Source organism: Anolis sagrei, chromosome 1 (genome assembly GCF_037176765.1).
Source record: "Anolis sagrei isolate rAnoSag1 chromosome 1, rAnoSag1.mat, whole genome shotgun sequence".
Classification (NCBI taxonomy): domain Eukaryota; kingdom Metazoa; phylum Chordata; class Lepidosauria; order Squamata; family Dactyloidae; genus Anolis; species Anolis sagrei.
In genome coordinates this window covers 313,510,292-313,536,114 of record NC_090021.1, presented here as the reverse complement: position 1 = coordinate 313,536,114, position 25,823 = coordinate 313,510,292, and the positions used below count along the sequence as shown (strand labels likewise).

The 25,823-nt window shown below is 37.1% G+C and overlaps 1 protein-coding gene across 2 annotated transcripts in view; it reads left to right on the top strand.

The window, feature by feature from the left end:
* The window catches only part of GALC (galactosylceramidase), a 45,188-nt gene that overhangs the window by 4,931 nt on the left and 14,434 nt on the right, over nt 1–25,823 (top strand). The window contains exons 3-9 of one of the 2 annotated variants that reach the window (XM_060757131.2): nt 1,391–1,454; nt 3,757–3,870; nt 5,738–5,877; nt 6,260–6,298; nt 19,096–19,226; nt 22,692–22,847; nt 23,788–23,912. In XM_060757131.2, the coding sequence (XP_060613114.2) occupies nt 1,391–1,454; nt 3,757–3,870; nt 5,738–5,877; nt 6,260–6,298; nt 19,096–19,226; nt 22,692–22,847; nt 23,788–23,912 (769 nt within the window). Of the gene's footprint in view, nt 1–1,390; nt 1,455–3,756; nt 3,871–5,737; nt 5,878–6,259; nt 6,299–9,099; nt 9,228–19,095; nt 19,227–22,691; nt 22,848–23,787; nt 23,913–25,823 lie in introns of both variants that reach the window. The other variant, XM_067462952.1, reaches the window with a different exon arrangement.

Sequence of the window (25,823 nt, the reverse complement as noted above, 5' to 3'; positions counted from 1 at the left end):
CCACTATATTTTGTACAGTTGCCTTTAAATCCCTGACATTGGAGTTGCTGGGTGACTAGTTTTGTCAATATTGTAGAATCTGTCATCTGTGGTATGAGGTCGGTGTGTTGTTTCGTGAAGTCTCAAAGGCTCTGAAACCTGACTACTAAGCTAGCTTACTCTTGGCCTTACCTTCTCTAGTTTTTATGGTATGGTAATCTTTCGAATCCTCCCCTTCCAAAGTTATGGAATACAAAAGAATAAACAGTAGTATCTTATGCCTCCTATAATTACATTTGAGAATAGAAGCTTCAGTAGAAACATAGAAAGGTTATGGGTTGATGTAATAGGGTCACAGATAAGCCAGGTTTCGGTGTCAAGAAAAGGAAATTACAGGTGGAAAGCTCATGCACAAGTATCTTGACCCTGCACATGCATTATTATTTATTCATAGTTAAAATCCATTAAAATATAGTCAAAAGCTCCTTTAAAAGCCTATCTGAAGAAGAAGGTTTATCCTGCCGCTGGAAGGATAGCAGGGGGCCATTCTGCCTTCCCTGGGCAGGGAGTTCCAGAGTCGAGGGGCAGCTACTAAAAAGGCTCTCTCTACCCTTCCCACCAGCTGATCTTGAGATGGAACCAAGAGAAGGGCTTCTCCTGAAGATCTCAGGGCCTTGACAGGTTCGTACAAGGAGATGCTGTCAGCCAAATAGCCTGGATCTGAAACATCTAGGGCTTTAAAGGTTATAACCAGCACTTTGAATTGTGCCTGGAAACAGACTGACAGCCAGTGGAGCTGCTGTAACAGGGGGGTTGTCTGCTCCCTGTAGCCAGCCCCAGTTAGCAACCTGGCTGCAGCTCTTTGGACTATGTGGAGTTTCCAAACACTCTTCAGAGGCAGCTCCATGTAGAGTGTGTTACAGTAATCCAGATGGGATGTAATTAAGGCATGTACCACCATGACCAAATCTGGCTTCTCAAGGAATGGGTACAGTTAGTGCACAAGTTTTATCCCCCAGCCTCTAGATGTAGGGAGGTGTTTCTGTTGGCCATTGCTTCAGCCAGTAAGTCAGGGCCTCAGTTCACAGTGAAACAGTTACCAGGAGCTGAAGTGAAAGGCAGCCTAAGCAAACAAATGCTTCCTCTTCCTCCAAGCTCTCTGCAGCTGATGTTCCCTTGGCTCTCTTGGATAGGGCTAATAAGACAGAATTCTGAGAATTACTATTTGCTAACCATTGAGTCTGGATGTGATTCCTGTTTTCATCATTATTTAAAGGGGGGAAAAAGAATTGCCATACTGGTACAACTGATTGCAGTAGATGAGAATTTAAGCTAGCTTCAGTATACATGGTATGGTATTTTGTATGTGTAACAGAAATACTAATGGTATTTTCTTTTTTCCTCCTTTAAGCCAAACTTTGGTGCTGCTTTGCAAATCCTCAAAGTCGAGATCGGAGGGGATGCACAGTCTACAGGTATAAGAATTTAAATAACAATATTTATCAGCAAAGTCTTCTATGAATGCTATAATGATCATCCAACACATTCCCCTCACCTTTACATCAGGAGATTTGAGAGATCATTTTACTGTAGTATATATAAAATCTCAAGTTTTGTTGTTGGGAATAAAAGAAGTGGCTTAATAAATAGTGGCATTTTTTCTTGTTGACATATTATTGTAATAATGCAGTCTCCTGGGAAAGTAAGTTTCTTGCTTAGAATGAATTGCTTGGCAGCAGAGAATGTAAGTAAATCTGCCTAATTTATGGAAAAATAGGTATTAGGCAGGCTGTGGATGAACTGAAGGACAGCCAGGGTTGGATTTCATGTGCTAGTGTGTCTCACACCTCTGTAGGATCACATATTAACTTATCTTAGGTAGATTAGTATTATAATATCACTTGCAAACAAGGTGTGTTATTTCCTGAAATATGATTCCTGTGTTTCCAAGTAAATCAGTGTGGGATCTCAATGTCAAACAGATAATTGGGAGGGAACACCTAATCTGCTTTCTTCAGAGCATATGGAAGCTGATACTGTGTTTTTATAAATATGAGTTAAGGGAACAGATGTATCCAGAATGTTTTTTTAAAATTAAATCTGTTTTTGTAAGTTAAGTGACTGTCAATCTGTGCAGGTTGCTGTATCTCATACAGTTAATGGTTGGCCCTGTAAATAAGGCATGCATTTTATTAGGATAATAAAGATGAAGTGCTGATTAAATATATGGCTTCATAAAGCATTTAAAAATTCCAGTTCCTGTAAATTGTTATTTTACAGAGTTTTTTTTTCCTTGTAAAAAACCCTCTCCTGCTTCACAGAAAATGTTAGGTTCAGATTTTGAGTTCCATAGATGGAAGGGCTCCTTGGAAAGTTTTTCACCACATTGTTTAGAGCGAATCCTGTTGGTGGAATCATTCAGTAGTTTTACATTTTTGTTACATTTAAAAAAATGTTATATTGATTTTATTTTATCTTGAGATCCTTAGACATTAGCGCTAAGTATGACATCTTAATTAAGCAAACAATTAGAAATAAAGACAGTTTCCATCCATTTCAGCCTCCCCCGGAGTTCCTTATTCCTACCTCCAAACCCCTCCAGGGTTTTGGGACATTCTCTGAAACACTGTGGGAGGCTGTGGGTGGAATGGAAAGTCCCTTTATTTTCCTGCATTACGAAAGGTCAGCACAGGTGTCTTCTTGAGATATGCTGTAGGTGACGGAATGGAACTCTGGATCCAACCTATAATCCAACATTGTTTTACTATTATGTTTGATCTGTTTCCCCCATTTTTATATTATTGGCATTCTGTCTTTCTATTGTGTTGTTTTGATTGTACCATCTTTATAAAATTGCTATTCAAATTGATGTGTGGCTTTGCTTGTGCTTTTAAGCAAAATCTGAAATAATTCCTTGCTGGGCTAAAGCACAACTTTTCTCTTGACAGGTTTTGGTGATCTATCAATATAGGCTAGACAGTTAACTTATTCAAAGAAAACAAAGGCTTTTGATTGTGTTTGATTATATTATATTTAGCGTCAATCTCTTCCTATATGTATTAGCTAGTGGACTAAAATTGATGTGGGTGTAATGTTGCATATTCAGTATCCTTGTGCAAAAGTGATTTTCATAGGTATTCTGCTTATTTATTTATTTATTTCGGGTACTTCTACCCCACCCTTCTCAACCCCCGAGGGGGGACTCAGGGTGGCTTACAGAAAGGCACAATTCGATGCCTGCACAACATACACATAACATATAAAACCATAGTTAAAACAACTATCACAGTTAAAAACAATCAGTATATAACACATCAATAAAACTATTCTCATGTTCAGTGTTCGTCTTTCAGAGTTCCATAATTCCATTCCATTAGTCAATTCCTGTCCCTTGTCAAAGTCCTTTCTTTATCTGCCAGATTGTCTGAATGCCTGGTCCCAAATCCATGTTTTCAGTTTTTTCCTGAAGGAAAGGAGTGATGTCGCTGATCTAATTTCCCCGGGGAGTGAATTCCACAGGTGGGGGGCCACCACCGAGAAGGCCCTGCTCCCCGTCCCTGCCAATCTCACTTGTGATAGAGGCGGGGTCGAGAGCAGGGCCTCCCCAGAAGATCTTAGATTCCGGGGTGGGACGTAGAGGGAGATCCGTTCGGACAGATACACTTTTGCCGGAACCGTATAGGGTTTTGTAGGTCAAAACCAGCACCTTGAATTATGTACGGGGTAGCAAGTTTTTAATTTACTTAACTATGAGTAAATTCTGTTTTTCTCTCCCAGATGGAACTGAACCATCACATATGCACTATGAGAATGATGAAAATTATTTCCGGGGCTATGAATGGTGGCTAATGAAAGAAGCGAAAAAGAGGAACCCTGATATTAAATTAATTGGTAAGAACTGTAGACCTGTCAGTTGTGTTGTTTCAACATTCTGAACTCATAATTGGAAACGGTGTGTAATTCATTTTTAATTACAACCTGTTCTAATGTTGTATCCATCTCCTTTTATAAATAAAAGCATTCTGTAACATAATATAAATAGTTTACTTTGCACCTGTCCTAACCCTTTCTGTGTTCATGTATATTATGTTTAAGATTAATTTGCAAATCCTACTTGATTCTTCAAAGCTGTTCTTATAGACTGGAGTCCTTTATTCACACAGTTTTTATGAATAATAAAAGTTTCCTGGTTTTTAATGCACTGTGGTCTGTAGATTTTAGTCTAAATGAGACTCTGTGCCAAAGGCAAACACAGATGCCATTTCCTTAAAACTTACATTTTTTAAAAAAAATACTACCAGTTTGGTAGTAATTTAGGAAAGAAAATTGCTAAATGCAACTATGTGGCATGCTATTAGGAGAAAGAATAACTTCTCTCAGCCAAGCAGATGATCTGGGCCCAGCCTTCTTGTTAATTTGTCCCAGGGAAAATGTTGTAGTATGAATAAAGGTGCACATAAGCACAGTAATTGATATGTTGATAGTCTCTCAGAAGCAGTAGTTGTAAACAGAACAAATCATTCCTTGAAAACAGATGTTATGGTCAGGTATTTTTTTATCTGGTAGGTCCATATTAAACCATGGGTAGACCCTCAAAAAGTGCTATATTTAAACAAAATCAATGAGTCAGTTCATATAATCATATAGCTATTTATTTGGACATGCATGTTCCTTTATTTGGTTTTTTGGATTAAGAGAAAAACAAATTGGGTGAGCTTCATATGTTTTCCACTTAATTTTGAAAGTATGGTTCCAGCTTTGGAACAAGCCAGAATCTGAAATTACGGCTTGAAAGTAGTCTAATATCCAGATTTGGTCCAATGTTGGTAACCCTACTTCTTTGGTTCATATAAAATAACAATCTAGAGTTAATTGAAGACTTTCTGATTTAATTGCAGTTCACATGATAAGAGTAACAATAGAGCTACCTGAAGCCCAGTTCTATCTCAGTTTATTTAACCAGGAGATTATTATCTGAACTGGTTCATAGCCTTTTTGGCAATGTGTGATTGCCTAACTGTGATTTCAGTTATGTGTCAACCATAGACGCTCTGCCTACCTACACTTTTGACTTCCTAGTTGACTCTTATTCAAGAATATACATTCACCAGGAAGCTGGGAGCCACTTTTCATATAGGGCAAGTGATTGAAGGCTGTCATTTTTTATTTTGTGTGCCGTTTTTAGAGTTTAAATGAATAAAATCTTACCACACATGTGTAAAGTAGACCAGAATTAGGTAAAACTGATTAAAATACCATATTTACTTGAATCTAATGTTTACCTTTTGAGTAAATTACTTTCCCAAAATTAGGGTGTGCATTAGACTTGCGTAATATGGTAAATATTATTTTGGATTTCAGGGTTTTGAAAATTGAGGTGCACATTAAATTCGATCGAGCATTAGATTCAAGTAAATATGGTATTATTAAAATGATTAAAATAAAATACCTCACTCAAATTTGATTGATTATTACTAAATGTACATAAAAGTAAACCTTTCATTTTAAACAGACTTTAATTGAATTTAGTGAAGTTGGCTTAAACTGGCTTTCTTTGACAAAAATGTTGATAAGTGATACTGAATTTAATTTGCTGTTTATCAGTTATGGTGCATTTAGTTCCTTTTCCTGTTGACTAATCCCATTCCTTCAACAGTACCCCTTCAGTTAACAAAGGCTGTTGTTTGTCATGAACGGTGTATTTTGTATATTAATCTTTATATTTCTGTATCCCTGTCTCTTCTGATTTTGTTTATAGGTTTGCCCTGGTCTTTTCCAGGATGGATTGGAAAAGGCGAGAATTGGCCCTACAAGTATCCAGATGTCACTGCTTATTATATTATCTCCTGGATTGTCGGTGCCAAAAAATTTCACAGTTTGGACATTGACTACATCGGGGTTAGTAAAGGACTATTTTTTAAAATACTTTGAACATAATTTGGGTTTGAACATATTGTGAAGTTATCTCACACTGCCATAGTTCCAATAATTTATATAATTTTTAAATGCTATTTTTTCCCCAATATTGTGCATTATATTTATTGAGTGATGTATCTATGGCAGCAACCCAGGTGACAATAGGAAAATACTTTTATCTGCTTTACCTGTGCTTTTATTTCAGCCCTCCAGCTAAAATAATTGAACATGGGGTCTCAAGAATTAGAGTTGGATTCAGCGTCCATTATCCCAGTCTGGCACTGATAGAGTGAATGTTTTGCTATTTATGTTCAAGCAACATTGTGACATCTCTAACTTTATATTCTTTGTATTTTTTTTAAAGATTTGGAATGAGCGTTCTTTTGACAGCAAATATATTAAGGTAGGTTAGCTGACTATGTTTCCATACTTAATAAAATAAAATATTAGCATGAGTGCTTAAACTTCTTCGCAGAGTGTAGATGTCCACTTCAGTTACTGCTGTAAACTTCCGATTATCAAAAGCATGGCTTGATGTCTCTTTAAGATATACTTCTCCTTCTAGTGCTTGCATTTCTACAGATCATATTGATTGCTCTTGGCATGTTTTTCCTTTTACTGTCACTTATACCTTTCAGACTATCTTTGTAATCAGAGCTTTGTGTCTCTAAACAAAAACTAAAAGCAAAAGAAGACAACTTTTTGACAGTTTTTTTTATAAAAAAAACCCCTTTTTAGTGGGGTATTTTAGGAGTAGTCCCAGCACCATGGAAAAAGCTGTGGGGGACTATATTTGGCTCACAGGCAAAAGGATGCCCATCCCTTTCTATTATCAAAAGGCCAGGACGTAGAAGTGGAAAGTTAGAAAGGGACTACATGAGTCATATAGTCCAATCTCCTACCATTGCAGGAACATGCCATCAAAGCATTCTTGAAAGACATACAAACCTGTTTTTGTAAAGTTTCCTTGGTACTGAAGGCTCCCCTAATGCTTATGTACAGTTATTTGAATCTAATTTCCTTTGTATGTATTTTACAGTGGGCAAAAAAAGAAAGGAATAACTACTTTTGCTCTGTTCTCGTGAGAACTAAATATTCTGGAGGAAAAAGTTGCACACTTAGTGCCACTTAAATCTCTTTGCCCTCTTACTTCCTTTAAGAGGAAGTAAGTATAAGTTGAAAGTGTGGCCACATGAACACTCATTAGATCATACTTTTGGATGCTGACTATCATAAGAAGTTGTTGAGCTTCAATGATAACATACTAATATGTTTTTGTTACAATTAGGGAAATGGACATAATTCATAGTAAATGTTATCAGTCAGAGACAGATCAGTTTCTAATTCCTGGAAAATACTGGTTTAAGTTCACTCTTCAACATTAAAACAAGTTGCTTACTATTAACCGTTGTTTCCTTTTCTTTGAGAAATATTTTAAGGTGTTTTATCAGAAATTTACTGCAAAATTAAAGAGTTCTAAAACTTGTTGGAAGTCTAGATCAAAATCTCCTTAATGGCCAGGACAGAGAGCAGTCAAGGATTTTCCAGTGTTCTTTAGTTAACTACGTTTCAGTTATTTTATCATATGTACAACACTTTATTATAGTCACAGACCAGACTAGTGATTTTATTAAGTTTTGCCTAATCACAGTGTACAGAAGTACTTATATAGGATTAATGTGCATATTTTCTGGTAACTCTAGTACTCCAAACCATTGTGTTGAACACACATAATACATTCCTTCTCATAAAAAGAATTGAGGAAAAGGAAACCAAAACCAGGAAATGTAATGCTTGGATACTGTGTGCAATCTTATATAAAATATTTGCCTCTTAGATCTATATTTTTTAAGAGAAGACACAGATAGTAAGTCCATTAACATCTTCACATCATTATTCTAAAAAATCTTTAATCCATTTTTAATTTTTATATCTGAAAAATATGACTTTGGAAAAAACTCAAATACTTCGTTTCCTGGGTGTTTCCAGTCCTCTCTTCCTGGGCCTTTATGTCTGTAGTTGGTACTGATAGGATCTGATCTAATCCAGTCTACAATACCAGTCAAAATTTTTTAAAAGCTCCCTTTGCTGAAAAGGCACATATTGGCTTCCTGATCAGTGATACATTGAGTCTATTCTAGGCTTTAGACAAAGTGCTGGTCCTAGTATGGGGATGGGGTCGACACTTTGAGAGCCTTTAAAGTTTTGCCTAAAGCCTAGAGCAGATCTTACTGACATGGTAGCCAAAAGCTGCCTTCTGATTTTCTGTGTTTTATATTTGCAACAGGTAACACAGTAAGTTGTAAATAGGGTTCCCTGGTGGCACAGCGGGTTAAACCACTGAGCTACTGAACTTGCTGACCAAAAGGTTGGTTCGAATCCGGGAAGTGGGGTGAGCTTCCGCTGTTAGGCCCAGCTTCTGACAACCTAGCAGTTTGAAAACACCTTCTGCCGGGAAGCTAATGGCACTCCATTCAGTCATGATGGCCACATGACCTTGGAGATGTCTACGGACAACGCCGGCCCTTCTGCTTATAAATAGAGATGAGCACCACTCCCCAGAGTCGGACATGACTAGATTTAATGCCAGGGGAAAACTTTACCTTTTAACACAATAAGTGACTACTTTACAAACTTATTCTATTTGTTATGCAAGTGGATTAGCCTTGTGGTTACTTTGTAGCCAGGGAACCTAATTCTGAATACGCTTAAAAACACTCTCTTTATTAAGTTGCAAGTTAATGTGATTGTTTCTAGAAAACAATCCAAAAACATTTGGGATACTGGAAAACCAAGATAATGGAAAGGCAAAGAGAAAAAAACCCAACCTTGCTGAATTAGGAGCCACGGGGCTCTGTTTGCTAAAGCAGTTAACTAAATGTTGAAATGCATCATGCTGGACTGTAATACTAATATTGCATAATTCTTATGCATCCTATACCAATTCCTGCCCCTCTGGCTGTGAGCTCCACACAAGTTTCGGCATGGCTATTCAGAGAGACCAGAGAATTGAGTGGAATTGACCCTCAGATAAATATATACAGACTTCCTATTTCAAGTGATTGCATTCAGAGCAGTTAACTGAGTTCTTAGCTTCCATAAAGAATCCAGGTCGTATTGCCTGCCCACTTTTTTTTTGCCCTGTTAAGGTGATGTCATACTTCTGCATTAATTAAAACTGTAGTAATATTATTTGTTACTAAGGTACTTCGTGATACAATGGACAGAATGGGTATAAAGAACGTTGGAATCATTGCGGCTGATGGAGAATGGGAGATTGCAAATGCAATGCTAGTCGACCCCTATCTTAATGATGCAGTTGAGATAGTAGGGTAAGTGTGAAAGCAGTAGGGGAACTGTGGGCTTTTTTCATGCCTTTATTCAGAATACAGTATGAATCAAAGGCAATTTAGATATAAGCATGGCCTTTCTCTATATTCTCATATTAGAGTAAAGGGCTTCTGCATGGCACTATATATTACTATTTTTGCCGCTCCTACTTCTGCACTTCATGCTGTTCATTGATCCAAACTGTCTCATGGTGCTGTTTCAATTGGTTTTAGTACCTATATTCTTTTGCTATCATGGGCAGCTGAGGTGTGCTCTTTGTAGGACTTCCTTTCACAGAGTGAAATATTTATTCTGAGTGGTCATTCCCTTTTCTTTAGGTAGAGCCTGGGAATCGAGCAGAATCCTTGGCAGTTTTAATAATAACTTTATTCTTATATCCCACCTTCATCTCCCCGAAGACACTTGGGGGGGCTTATATGGGGACCAAGCCCAATATTAACAAAGGTTACAAAGTAACACAATTAAAAACATATAACAGTCAACTATATTGAAACAATAAAACCAGTAAAATGTAAGACATCATAAAACAAACCAAGCAACAAACAGCCAATAGCTGAGAAAAGTGGGCATGTGCAGATTTGAGACTAATAGGGCAGGACAAGAGCTGGTGCAAACGCAAACTGTAGGGCCCGGGCTAGGAATAAAGTGCTGGAGATCCTAACAAAAGATGAGTGTTAGGCAGACTTGATCAGTAGATAAGTCATCATTCAAAGGTACATTGTAACATCCAAGTTTTCAAGTCTTTTACCATATTACAACTTAAAGGCTTTAGGACAGTGGTTCTCAACCTGTGGGTCCCCAGGTGTTTTGGCCTACAACTCCCAGAAATCCCAGCCAGTTTACTAGCTGTTAGGATTTCTGGGAGTTGAAGGCCAAAAATGTCTGGGGACCCCCAGGTTGAGAACCACTGCTTTAGGAGAATGGCTTTTTTGGTTAAAGCCCCAACAGTCCTCCAGCCAGGGACCATTTTAGTTGGGGAAATCAGTGAGCTGTAGTCCCTCCATCCCCCAAAAAGTTGCATTCCTGAGGTCTGACAAATCCTAGAATTCAATGAAAATTTGGTGATTAATTTTAAAATTACTAGTATAAAACTCACTATTTATTTAGCATGTTTATATCACCCTTTATAGGGCACTGTGGTTCTTGAAAAAATGAATTACATGTAATCCTTATGTATGTCCAGAGGGTTAAATTGGTTCTACATGACATTTAACTTACGGCTGAAGTTGAGGACAAAGAAAAGCCTCATGGAGCTGAGCTAACTGCTCAGGAATTTTGATTATGACTCTTCATAAGTTCACAATATAGATATGCATTTAAATTCTGAACTGTATTACACATATCCTTGCTATGTTTAGTGACAGTCTCCTCCCATATAGATCTGTTTAAAGCTTAAATCTGTTTTAAAGGCCTTGGTTTCTGTGTCAACATCTTGGGCTTTTAGGTAAATGAGAAATAGAGCTTTTGGGTTGCGGTGACCTTGCTTTGGAATATCATCCTCAGGCTTCCTCTCACTTTTTTTCTACTGTGAGCTGAGGGTGCCTCTTGGCAGTATTGTTAAAATTAAATTTGTGCTGCTGCTTGCTTTTGTATTTTAGATGGTTGCTTTTTAATTTATTTGTCATATGTATACTATAACTTGCATTTCACAGTGCATATTTCTTCACTATGAAGCCACTAGGAAATGAGTATACATTACTGATGTCTCATTTTTAGAAATTGCACACAGTGCTTGCAGAATATTGTAATAATATGCATTCAGTTTTCTTCTATACACAAACTGCTTTGAGTCCCCTTGGGGAGATAAGAGCGGAATATAAATAAAATATATTATTATAACATTTTATTTCTTATTTTTACAAATGTATTTGATTGAGCAGGATCACCTCATAAGAAGCAAACATTGTTATTATTTTATTCTTCTCAATTGTCTTTTCTTTGTTTTATATGTTAAGTGTGTGAAATATGCTTATAGAGACATCATAAATTTAAAATTTGAAAATTATGTTCATATCTAGAGTTGCTAGAGTGAAAACTGTAGCTGATCCCTGTATCACTAATGGTCGTGTACCTTGGATGCTATAGAGAATGATCTCCAAAAACACCTCAGATAAACCATGTATGTTTCTATGGGTTCTAGAATGAGCTGAGGGAAAATCACATCTGCCAAAAAATGTGTCTTTGGGAAGGCCTGAATGTAACTGATACATTTCAAAGTACTGGCGGCCATCACTATACAGGTTCGTCAACACTGTGTGGAATACTGTTTCAGCCTATATGGACCTGCCCAAGTACTGAAATATTAAATGGAAGATTTTTTTTTCTCAGTCCCACTGTGTTCACAGCTCTAAGGACAGGAGAGAGGGCCATTTCTTCTCCCAGACTGGAAATCTGTTCCATGGGAGGCTAGACCGGTTCCTTACTTCAGAAACCAAAGCACTTATTTAGATAAGTTTTGTTCCTGGCTGATTTTTCATTTTTAAACATTTTAAACTGTTCTCAGTGTAGTGCTGTTTTTAATTATATGATTGATTGTGGCTGTGTTCTGTTTTGTAGGTTGACTTGGGTCCCACAGATTAATATTCAGAAACCTAATATTTTATTTATTTTATTTTTGTTTTTATTTGAAATACTCTGTAGTTGTTGCTGTCATTTTCATAGACAAGTAATTGAAGTGGAGAAATATATATACTAACCCCCCCCCCCCCCGCCAAAAAACAAACAAAAAACAAACCCCAAACACACCCGGTGAAGTGATGAGTGCTGCTGAAGTATGTCAAATTTGCTTTGACAAAGGTCTGAGTTATACATTTGTGTTGTGAAAGGCTGTGCGCTAACTGAAAATTGTATAGTGTTATTTCATTAGAAGCTATTTTAAATATCCTATGAGGAGTATTCCTAGACTTTATTTCTGATTTTATGTCTTTTGAAAGATGTATAGATGGCAACTGTTGGCTCTGTTGCTGCAGGTGCCTTGTCTTTTGTGGAGACATAACCATTTTAAATTACAAGTTATCTTTATTAGTGTCTTCCTTTGAAATCTGTATTTGGTATTTTTGCTCTGATCTGCAATGCTGCACAGTTGCCACATGTGATCATTCTATTGACATTAGATCATAGAATTTCCTGCTCTGCTGGGTTGTCTAATGATAGTTAATTGTCTCTGTTCTAATTACTTCATTATTGAGTAACTGAAAAGCAGTTCAGGTGTGCTTTCAATTGACCTATTTGTGGATGTATCCAACAATGAGTATTAATCCATTTAACAAAGCTACACATCAATGCTTGTCATTAATCATTAGATATATTATTGTTTCTCAAGGGAAAAAGTATCATTGAAGAGATTTGCTTTTTTTTTTTTTTTACTGGAAAGAGGTTTTAGCTATACATATATCTGCAGTGTGATTTTAATGCTTCTTCATTGTCTGAATCCATCTTCAATATCTGGCATTTCTTGATCCATATATGATAAACATCTTAGTGTAGAATTTTATGCATTGCTTTGCTTGCATGGAGGATTATTGCAGTGATCTTGTGGTTACTGCAATCCTTTGTTTAGAATATAGTACTTTGGGGATTAGAATCTGTATTGTGCATTTCCTATCTGTGAACCATTCTTTTGTTTTCCATATTTGTTTGGCAGATTTTACTTTGAACTATGGTCATGTAATGCATTCACCTTCACTCTTGGTTTAAATTTCTCTTTGATTTCTTAGATTTTGTGGAAGATGTCTCTTGTCGGCTTCTGTTTCTTGGCATTGGTTATTATAATATTTACCTTTATATGCTCAAGTCATTGAACAATTGGATTCAGAGTCCAGACCTTATTTCTGTCACATATTACTTTTGCTTCACATCTGACTTCCAACAGTTTGAAGAAATTCATCTGTTATTTATTGAGTCTTCCCTTTCTTTTTGATGCATATAATGCGTTTTTGGATTTCTCCCTGACAGCATTCTTGGCATCAGTTAATAGTTTTCTGACTTTCAGTCAGTTATGCATAAAGTGCAAACCTCTTTTTTACATTATCCTTAAATTATACAAAGTTGTTTTTCAGGTTTGTTTAGTGTTCTTAGCTTTACTTTCATTGTTTATATCAACAGTTCATAGTCTGTGCCACAACCTGCTCAGGGTATTGTTTTTGCAGAGAGAATTGAACTTTTAATTTCCTCTATTATTTCACCCTAGGCCAAATTTTCGTACAGTCTTTGATTCTATTTTGCTCTTTATTTTCATATTCCAATTACTTACGATTAACAAGAAGTCTTGTTTTGGTATGTTGTCAATTTCCTTCTGGACGCCAGCATAGAATCTTTCTTCTGCCACTTTAATTGGAGCATAAGCATGTATTATAGATACATAGGTAGATTATTCTTTAAGTCTTCTTGATGTGATTCCATCAGATTTTGTGATATGTCCTTCAACTGCTTTTCCTATATTATTCCTCAGTATGAATTAATGCCGTCCCATTTATTCTTATATTTTCATTTCTTGAGTAAAACACTATGCAATTATTTGACTCAAAGTGTCCATTCCTGTCCACTTTAGCTCACTCATCCCAAGCATTACAATGTTTAAATGTTTCATTTTTTTGTTTTACTATGATTCAAACTTTACCTGATTCAAACTTCTTAAATTCCATGTTGTGCAGCTTCATACTTTCCTTCACCTTGAGCACGTGAACAGTAAAATGTCTTTTCAGCTTGAGTCCGGTTGTGCTATTAGCTACAGTGCTGCCATATCCCAGTAGCTTGCTGAGCGTCTTCCAATCTGGAAGTTTTATTGTGGAGTTCTCTCTTGCACTGCATAGGAGGCATGATTTTTAAATGTCTTTTACCACGAAAACCCTCTTAAGACACAAGCTAAAGTGAGTAAAAGACATTCAAAAAAGGTTTACCATGCCTCCTATGCAGTACTAACAAGCCATAGCTTTTGTTTCTTGAGAGATCCTCTAACAATGTTATCTCCCACTATTGCTAGTACGCAGTAGTTTATAGCTGTGCTTATGTTCGAATCTTTGTAACAACAAATACTGAACTCAGTCATCTAAACCTTGTTAATTTTAACTAAAGTAGACACATTAAATCTGTGGGAATTCTGTAAGTCAACATTAATGTCAGTTCCACAGATTAATGGATTTACTTTATTTGGTATTAGAGCAATTTAAATTTGCTTTCCTGTGCACACATGCTAAGTGCTCAGAGAAATTGTGTATGCTTTTAAAATATAACTGACTTTAAAGTTGTTCTTGTCCGGGTGTTTGATAGGCTGTGTATTGTAGATTTTTGTTTATAGGCTGTCTGGTTTTATAATTGTCTGTATTTGGCCATTTTTTAAAATGACAGTATTTGATAGAATCTTTACATTGACCTTACCAAACCCTGAGTCCAGACCTACCATGGTTTGGCAAAACCCATGGATAATAGTGAACCCTATTGAATCAATGACAGAAGTTGACGATAGAAATGCACTAGAGGCCTAGGAAATGCTTGGAGAAGCATCTTTGGACTCTGTGGTCAATTTCTGAAAAAAATATATACCATAAAGTCACACTGGGTAACTTGGACAAGCCTATAAAGGGCATATTTTTTCAGGTTTGGGCAAATAAAATTAAAGCTACAGGTTCTGCAGATACATGAGGTTGTACTATAATTACATTCTGATCACATGTTTGTAAAATAGTTTTCATTTTACAGTGTCTCACCCATGGTTTGTTTTTGATTAATAATAATATTTTATTTCTTACCCACCTCTCTTCGTGGCTCAAAGTGGGTCACAGCACAGTCAAATGCACAAACATTAAAACCTTTTCTGAATTTTATCTAATCTATATAAATAAAAATGTAATGTTTGTTTGTAGGATTAACATAACTCGAAAACCACTGGATGAATTGCCGCCAAATTTGGCCACAAGACACCTACTAACCCAAGGAGTGACCATCACTAAAAAAAAAAATGATTTTGTCATTTGCGACTTATAGTTGCTGGGATTTATAGTTTACTCACAATCAAATAACATTCTGAACTCCACCAATGATGGAATTGAACCAAACATGGCACACAGGACTCCCATGACCAGCAGAAAACACTAGAAGGGTTTGGTGGGCATTGACCTTGAGTTTGGGAGTTGTAGTTCACCTACATCCAGAGAGCATTGCGGACTCAAACAATGATGGATCTGGACCACACTTGGCACACATTTTCCATATGCCCAAATATGAACACAGATGGAGTTTGGAGGACCTTGACATTTGGGAGTTGTAGTTACTGGGATTTATAGTTCACCTGTGATCAAAGAGCATTCTGAACCCTACTAATGACAGAACTGGGGCAAACTTCCCACACAGAACCCCCATACTTAGGCCATCCAGTCCAACTCCCTTCACCATGGCAAGAAGATGTAATTAAAGCCCTCTTGACAAAGAGCCATCCAGCCATAGATATAGATATATATGATTCACACACACACAGAGATATAGTATCATAGATTTGAAAGGGACCCCTAAAGAAGGCCAATTATGTGTTGTATGTTCCAGAGTGGGCAAATCAGACAATCTCCACATCAACACTGACAAAGAAACAGCAAGAAATGCTGTTTTCCCACAAGCATAAAGAAATTACATATATTAGGAACCAATACTTCCTAATTCCTTTATTTTCCAGATCACCAGACTGGGCCACAGCAACGTGTGGCAGGGGACGGCTAGTTTCTTAATAAATCCTTAAATATGTCCATATAATACTCATGATATAATAGGATTTCTGAATACTTTTTTTCCCTAAGGAACGTATTTGTCTTGACTGAGAAAAATGACTCATGAGTGCACAGGGCGTGCTAATGTTGATAGATTGTATTTTCCACTGAAGAGGGCAGTTGTGCAAGCCTGGCAGACAAATAGCTCAGCAGTGGTATTTCATACTTTTCAGTAATGTGCCAGGTAACGCATGCTGTGCAGCGACTTTGCCATAATTTTGTATTAGCTTTGAATGGAAAAGGGGAAATGGGAATGGGTGAGTCAGTGCCTTTCTGGCTAAATTGCCTTGTTCGTCAGAAGATGATATAACCTTCCTCAACCTTTGCCCTCAAAATAATTTGAGTGCAGCTCCCAAGATCCCCATTATATGGTGCTTTGGGTTGGTTGGAGCTGAATCCTGTAGATGCAGAGGATGCCAACCAAGTCTGACTCAGCATGGCTTAGTTTAGGTGGCATCTATCCATTATTGTCTTTTTTTGTTGTTGACCTTTTTATGTTATGAGTCAGGACCTTTCTGCCATGACATATCTGGTAGTCTTTTAGTGGCTAGAAATTGACACAGGCTACTGATTACAGTTACTGATTCTAATGTCGTGCCTTGATGATTCTCTGACAAGTCAAGATTCATTTCTTCTTCCTCCATTTAGGTTAGCATAGGAAGCTGTTTCACCAACAGCCTATCTAGGTGAGAGCTGTCCATATCACCTGGCTGTGGATCTCTAAGGTTTCGTGCAGTAGTCCTCCTTGGCTGTTCCTGGAATGCCAAGGAGGCATGGAACTTTCATATACAAAGTATATAAATGAGTTAAAAACCATTCTCAAAACAAATTTAGCACAGTGCTATCCTACACTGCTGCCAAGGCATTCGTTGTTCATTGCATCGTCCTTCCTTCTTCCTTTCATTGGCTTATCAGTTTTCACTGGTGCCATTACTGTGTTTCATTTTTGGCTTGGCCTTGAACATCTATGTGGAGATGAGTTTGGCTTTAGTACCATATCCTAATATTAGTTGCAATTAGAGTAGATCCATTAAATCCGTGGTAACTTCGTAAGTATACAGTAATGTTATATTTTACTGATTCAGCAAGTTTACTCTCATTGGGATTAATAATAGGATTTAGCCCTTGAAGTCCAAAAATGGTCTGAACGTGTTTCCAAAATGATAACTCAGTGTCTGATATGTCATCACTAACATAGAAAGAGAGAATCATAAGCAGGAGAGCTAAAGCAAAGGAATCAATGGTACTTTATCTTTACTTCATAGCATAACAGTGATATTTAGTAAAGGTAAAGGTTTCCCCTTTACTATTTTTACTATTTAGTTAATAATAGCTAAAAGGCTATAATATTTTATTTCTTCTTATTATAAAATACTTTTCCCATTCATGTACCACTCTATTTTTTAAAAAAATAATAATACATGAAGCCATTTCAAGCATCTCTCTGCCTGTGAGAATCATAGAATCATAGAGTTGAAAGAGACCACATTGCCATCTAGTTCAATTCTCTGTTATACAGGAGAGCTTCATATATGTTTTTGCAGCTGTGAATTTTTTTCATTTTTTTCTAGGATTCTTACTTATACAAGTCTGATAACCTGTAATTTTTGCCTTAGTCAATGAATATATGGCTCATAAGATGATACCAGAAGGGCAGATTGAGCATTCCTTATCCAGTATTATCAAAATCCAAAATACTCTAATAGTGGTCCACATGGATGACAGAGATAATGATAGCTTTGCTTTGATGGTTGGTTTAGTGCAATGGTTCTTAACCTGTGGGTCCCCAGATGTTTTGGCTTTCAGCTCCCAAAAATCCTAACAGATGGTAAACTGGCTGGGATTTCTGGGAGCTGTAGACCAAAACACCTGGGGACCCACAGGTTGAGAACCACTGGTAGTGCATGCATACTTTGTTTCATGTAAAGTATTGTATTTAAAATTACCTTCCGGCTACGTGTATAAAGTGTATATGAAACATAACTGAATTTCAGATTTAGATGTAGGTCTCATTTCAAAGATATCTTATTATGTAGTTATTCCAAAATCCACCCCCTCCCCCCCCCCCCAAAAAAAAAAACCCAAAATCTTTTTGGTCCCAAGCATTTCAGATATGGGATACTCAACTCATAATCTCTGGTCTCAGGACTTAGTTTTGGTTGCCTTCTAAAGGTAAATTGATAAGTTTGTAGATAAGAAGGGGCATGCACAGTATATTGGAAGACATGGATCCTTAAATCTATTCCTAAATCTTAAATCTAATCTATTTACACTATTTTAAAGTGACTGATTTTTTTTAAAAACAACTACTTGTATTTTATGATTTCTTATTCTTCCTGATGATTCTATTCTATTCTGATAAAACAGCTGCTTTCCAATGAAATACTCCTTATGGTTGCTGTAACAGCTTGCTCAAACAAATTTGGTTTCACTTTGTTATCTTGACTATGTTTGTTTGTGAGGGTTTCAGAAATAAAGCAGGTAAGTAGAGATAGTGAAAAACTTCAGTTGTTCACTCTGGTTTTACTTGATACATCTATGTAGATGTTCAGAGCCTTGAAAAGTTAGTTTTCCTTAAGGACAACTTTTAAGATTACTATCATTGCTAGTCATAGTCCAGAAGAAGACTTAAGATTACCATCATTGCTAGTCATAGTCCAGAAGAAGAAAATTTCCAAGTTCTGGTTAATCTCATCACAGGATATGAAAGCTGTAATCTTGTGCCCATTTCTCAACCTAGAAGCATTAACCTTAACAACTTCCTTTTTAAAACTGGAGATTGAACCCATCAGCATAAACCCTAAAACTGAAAATTTTAAAGTAATTCATATCCTGCATGAGGACTCTTGCACTGATTCTTCTGCTTTTCTCTAGTTTTACTATGAATTATATATAGATGACACTGGGATGCTTTTTTCACTTCTCTTTAAGACTATACAGAGAGCAGAACTTGTAAATATACCTGTTTGGTAATGAGTCCTTAACTGAGTAAATTACATAAATTATTACAGCAGCTTTGATTTTTTAGAGAATACATTCTTTTCTTTTAAACAAATGGTTGGCAAATACTATTTTTATCTGTTTATTTTTCAAGCTTTTGAGATACACTTTGGATAAACAAGAGCTTCAACATGTGAAGATCATAGCCAGCGATAACCTTTGGGAGCCAATTTCCTTTCTTGTGCTGCTCGACTCTGAGCTTCGTGAAGCAGTCAGTATTATTGGGTAGGGTATCTTTTCAACACTCGACACTTTCTCCAAATTCCCTCATGTTAACTTTGGCACAAAGTTGATACTAACCACTGTGTTAGTGCTATTTTCTTTTTATTTCTTTTGAGAATGCTAACATGTCCTTCCTAACATTTTGGCTGTGCACTTATTTAGTTGTAGAGTGCCAAACTACATATGAAAAAGTATTTCATTAGACTGTCACATCCATTTCCCTCACCTGTCTAGGAAAGTTTCTTTAGATTGGAGTTGAAGGAGAATGGTATTAAAAAGGTAGGGGATCTTGTGGAGCAAAGTGGAGAAATAACAAACTGGGACAAGACAAAGGCAGACAAAGGAACTGGATAGCGTGGTTAGGCCCGTCCAGTAGAGCTCAGGTCATGAAAAGAGGAGAGGTAGCAGAAGCCCCACTAGACAAAATAATTAAAAGGAAAGTCGAAAAAGAGAAAGGAATTATTGGGCTATTGTACAAGGAATTAATCAACTTATCTTACAATACAAAAACCACCCTTATAGAGAGTTGAAAACAAGAATAAAACATTAGCAAGAAAATAATCAGGTCTTGGATTGACAACATTCAGAAAATTAAACAGATGAGGAACAAAGAAACCCAATGGAAAATAATCTCTAAATGGTATAGACCCCCCCCCTTTTTTTTCCAGTTGGCTCACATAATGGGAAATATTTCCAGCAAATGTTGGCATAATACTGGGGGAATCGGTTCATTCTCCCAAGTTCAGAACTATTATGGTAAAATGGTTTTATATTATCTTAATGTTTTTAATTGTATTGTAATTGTATTTTATGGTCTTGGTACTGACTGTAAACAGCCCCGAGTTGCTTACGGGTTAAGAGGGACAGTATATAAATGTAGTAAATAAATAAATAAATAAATGTAATGGATAGGGATTATAATAAGGAAAAAATTAAAGTGGTATAAAGCTAGTTACAGGAAGTGGTCGACCCCCCTGTTTAAGGAGCTTCACTGGCTGCTGTTTATTTTCCGGGCCCAATTCAAGGTACAGATTATCACCTATAAAGCCCTAAACAGTTTGGGACCCGCCTACCTTTGTGACTGTATCTCTCTCCATGAACCAGCCCGGGCTCTTTGTTCTTCAGAGGAGGCCCTCCTTTCACCCCTGCCAGTTTCACAAGCTCATCTTGTGGGCACAAGGGAGACAGCCTTCTCTGTGGCTCTCCGACTCTGGAACTCATTACCTGGAGCGATCAGGAAAGCCCCTAGAAAACTTTAAAAAGAACCTTAAAACCTGGCTCTTCTGCGCCTTTGGTGAGTAGGTGCACAACATGACACTACTGCTCCCTTCAACGCTTCTGTTACTGGAGTACACCCCCCCCCCCAAAGGGAAAGTTTGGTCCCACAACCCTGTGTTTTTTATGAGCTCCCTCTTGCAAATAACTTGCTCCTCTTCTTATCTCATTCGAGTTTTTAACGTTTTATCCTGCGTATGTGGCTCACCCACTGTGATTGTGTTTATTGTAATGTTATATTGTTAATGTATTCATATGTTTTTATGTACTTATGATGTTTATGCTTGTTGCTTATGTTTTGGTATATTTTGCTATAATATGTTGTCTGGGCTTGGCCTCATGTAAGCTGCCCTGAGACCCTATTGGGGAGATGGTGGCGAGGTATAAATAAAGTTTTTTATTTATTTATTTAAGTATAAAGTGTTATTTAAGGTAAAGTGACTTTTGGAATAATGTATATAGAGATAAGACTTGTATGGCAAAAGTTTGTTAATTGAATGGATGTATCAATAATAATAATAAAAGATTGAAGCTGTTTTGAGTGAGAAATGCAAAATACTTCTTAACCTTTCCTGAAGTGTTGCTTCACTAGTCTATATTATGACTCTCTTTGAGCCTTTCCCCTCCATTAGCTTTCCAAATGTGCTTATAAAGCTGGAGCCTAAATCTTATTGTTAGTCCTTAGAGTGGATGTATTGAATCAGTGGGTCAATAGTCACCTTTCAAGCCATTTATTAAATGAATTTAGTGGGGGCTAACCAAGAGGATACCAGTTCATATGTATTTGATACTATGGCAGAGAGTAACCCATGATAAGAGGCACTTGGGGCGTAAAAGTAATGTGAAGAATGGGTTGAGCACACCTTCTTGAGATCTAGTCACTCAGTTCAAAATTATAGTATCTTATCCTATAGCAGTTTCTTGCTAGATTTTAGGGGTGTAAGAAATCATGCCAGGATTTGATTTACACGCTTTTATGTAGTTAGTTTTGATAATTAATCTGGTTTAAAGGAATGTGAAAAAAGCCATTTAACATCTCATTGTTCTCTTATGGTAGACTGATATTTCTTGCATCATTTATGCTTAGCTTGAATGGCACAAACCATATAAGTCTGGTAAGCTTTCTTCTTATCTATGAAAAAGCTATGCCACAGCTTTATGTAGCTGTGAATTCTAATGTTTGTACTGACAGAATTGATCCAATTTTTCAGTAGCAGTTTAACTTTTTATTGTTGAACTAAAGCATATTCTTTGCAAGCTTCTGATGCTCTTGAACTTGTGTATTTTCAAGGTAAAAAATTAGGTTAACTATGAACTGCAAATGGCTTTGTGTATCTAGTGCTAAATATCAGGATGCCAGGTTCTTAGATGTGAACTAAAAGTCTTTATTTTTGGCATTGTTAAAAGACAACTTGGAACTACGGCACAGTGGGTTGCTCTTTGAAGTTAAATGGGTCAAAAGGGCTTGTTGTCTGGTGACCTTGGTCATCCAAGTCTTAGAATTCTGGTCAGTAAAAATAATGAAATGTAGTGATAAAGAGACTGAAATAAGACATCTTGTTGTGAAGCCACTAGGCAGGCCATGGAGAGAGTAAGTAAAAGAATGGCTTTCCAACTGCAAAATAGATATAATGATGCTGACCCCTGTCTTGAAAAGATTTTTGAGGCAATGAAATTGAACCCATGCAGTGTTCAGAAAACTCTTTGAATGCTAACACTCAGCTTTTTTTGCTTTTTAAAAGCTTCCACATTCATGAAGCATGCAGGATCAGCATTCTGTGTCTTGAGTTATGGATTACCTGAGTGTTGCATCTGTACAGGTTATGATGCAAACATGCGAGCATATTTCTAATTTCGGTGGATGTTATGCCATTTATTAAGAATAGCTCAGATCTGTTTAGAGCAGAGCTGGGCAAAATAAGCTCTATGGGTGTATGCGACCCCTAGAGATGTTTTTGAGATTCTCAGGACTCCATAGGTTGCCCCCTAGCATTCAAATGTTACCTGCTCCTGGTTTGGGGCAAAATTTATCCTTAAGAGAAAAGCGGCAATAAAAATATAAATGCTGTATAAAAGACTCCAATCTCTGCTCTTTTCTAAAAACATATTTCATTTGATTTGAGTGTTTCTAGAATTCTTCTTAGAGTTAAAATGCACCTCTCTCTTTATCTCTCTTTCTCTGACATTATCCAGGGCTCATTATCCAGGAACAACAACTGTGCTTACTGCCTTGAAGACTCACAAGAAACTTTGGTCTTCAGAAGATTACAGCACCTTCAACAATGAACTGGGTGCAGGTTGCTGGGCTCGAATCCTGAATCAAAACTTTGTGAATGGGAACATGACAGCGTATGTTTTGACATTCATGATATACATGTGATGGTGGATGCATCATATTCATATTTTGAAATGCAAGGTGCAATAAGACAGTCTGGTCTCTTTTCCTGCAGCTGGACATGGTGATAATTTTAATGAATGAAGTTCCTTTTGGCTTGAAACTCTGACAAGCATATTTGTTTTTGGGTTGTTGTAGGTTTTTCCGGGCTATATGGCCATGTTCTGGAGGGCCATATAGCCCGGAAAAACCTACAACAAACCATGGATTCCAGCCATGAAAGCCTTTGACAATACATATTTGTTTTTATTTCAGAAAAGGAGTGGATGTTATTGCTCTCTTATGCCTAATTTCCTTCTGCTAACATATTAGGAACATAGGGTGCTTTGTTATATGATACCTCTATACGAACTGACAGTAGCTTTACAGGATGTTAGGACAGATCCTGTCAAATTTCTCCTTTGAGAAACTGGAGATAGAATGTGGAACCCTTTTCTTGAAAAACATGTGCTCTGTCACTTGACTTATCCCTTAAGTATTAGTCAAGAAATATCTTCAGAGTTCCCCCAGTGCATGTGGAGCCTTGCATTAATTGTGCTATACAGCTCTTAAGTTGATTGGCATTGTTACACAGTTGAACCTGGACACCAAATGGGCATGTAAATCCATGGACAGTGCCCTTTGCCTGCATGTGTGGTACACCTCCATGTCCAATGTCACCACAAGTATAACTCCCTTTTTGTAAGGTTTAACTAAGCATGGTGCTTTGGGGCAAAAAAAAATTACCTGCTTCCATAGAGAAACTTATAAGTATGTTAAGACACCAACAAGCTATTGGCTCAGGTTATACTTTTACCTATAGTTCTTGCACCAAATTTGCATGCTCATTCCTGCTAGAGAATTTGCATTACTGTATATATTAACATCTTTTTTCCTCTTTTCCCCTTACTCCAGTACTATTGCTTGGAATTTAGTGGCCAGTTACTATGAGGAGTTGCCTTTTGGACGGAGTGGTTTAATGACAGCACAAGAACCTTGGAGTGGACATTACACTGTGAGTCCTCCCATATGGATCACAGGTACACTTCCTAACAGATTTTATGAACCTGACATTTTTTGAAGTTGTGACTTTCCTTGTTTATAATATACATTTTTATTCACTGCTTGCCATTTTTCAGCTTACTGTAACATTATTCTCATCTTCCTTCCTTGATGTGATACCTTCCCATTTTTCTGGACTACTTTGAATGTGATTTTCCTGCTTCTTGGCAGGAGGTTGGACTGAATGGCCCGCTAGGTTTCTTCCAACTCTATGATTCTATCAGTCCCAGCAGAAACTAATTAGTTGATATGGATAATAGGAATTGCTGGCCAAGACACCTCAAGTGTCTGTTGAGGAAGAATGTTCTGTTTTAGCTTGTAATGGAAATGTACTCTTAGCTACTTGCCAAGCATTGAAAATTGGAGGCTGTAAAAGGCAAAAGATTTATACGATCTGAAGAGAAACCAGAGTATTAAAACCAGAGTATTTTTATAGCAGTAAAAATATGGATGAAAGAAAATAAAGTAAAGGTACTAGTTTAAAAGAAACAAAGACAGAACAATAGCAAAGGACTCAAAAACAGATCCCTCTAAGAAACCTCGAAGAGATAACATGGAATTGGAAGGGAAAAAAAGCATAGAAAATCCCACACAGATGAGTAACGGAAGAAGACATCCCCCCCCTCTACCCCACCCCTCTACCCCACCCCTCCTCACCCAAACCTCTACCCCCCCTTTCCCCTATCCCCCCCATCCCCCCTAGCTCCCCCCCCCAAAAAAACCCACCCCCCTCCCTTTCTTTCCCCTGACTTTTTAAACATTGTATTTATAGAAAATTTTGCAAATAAAAATTTATTATAAAAAAAAAGAAAATTGGAGGCTGCGTGTTAAAGAGAAACTTAACAGTTGATTCAATAGGTTTATTCTATTTGGGACTAAACGATTGATCTCTCTGGGTTAACATTTTTTTGGTCTAAACTATAAACAAGGGCAGTGAACTCATGGCCCACCAGGCATTGTTGGAGTCTAGTGCCTATCAGCTTCAAATACCAAAGTCAAGTTCAGGGGCAATGGGAGTTTTAGAGTAATAAGATCTGAAGGCAACAGGCCCCTCATCCCTATACTGACTTATACAGGCTGTCTCCAGGTTACAAAGAAGATAGGTTCTGTAGGTTTGTTCTGAAGTTGATTTTGTGTGTAAGTTGAAGCAGGCACATTTTTAAAGTGGATAGCACAGGAAAGGGTTAACACCCTGTGATGTTTGTTTTGATGTCTGTACCCCTGTTCAGAAAATTTCACCTCACTTTCTGTCCCTGTGAGAATTGGATTTTGAAAAATTTGGCTCGTCGTAGAAACAATGGGTATGAAACCTGGGTATGAAACCTGGGTATGAAACAGGTTCTGAAACACGTTGATTAGTTGGTGAAATTGCCCAAATGTTTCCTCCCTCATTGCATATTAAGTAGTTTAAAAAAATACTGGTATTTTGGGTGCATATAAGTGCTTGCGTTTCTGATGGAATGTCCAGTCTGTGGGCCTTGAAACCTTGCTCCGCTATATTTACAGTGGGTCCCTGGTATCCGCTAGGGCTTGATTTTGAGGTCCCCCAGTAGATGCTGAGGTCTCATAATGATGTAGTAAAATGGCAAAATTAAGGTTTATTTTTTATTTTATTTGGGGGGATATTTTAAAGTTGTGGATGGTGGGATCAATGGATGCAAAATCCATACATATAGAGGATGATCTGTAGAAGTTTAGGGTAGCAACCTGTTCCTCTTCTTCCATTACCTTCAGTTTTCCAAAGTTTTAAGTTAGCATTCCATACCTGCTGAGTATGTTCATCCTCACAGAGCTGTTTTTGTCTTCCTACGTCATTTTTGCTATGTTTGTTTTAAAATACTTCTGCAAATTTGTATCTTCCTCAGGGCCTGTGGATTCCTTTCTCTTGC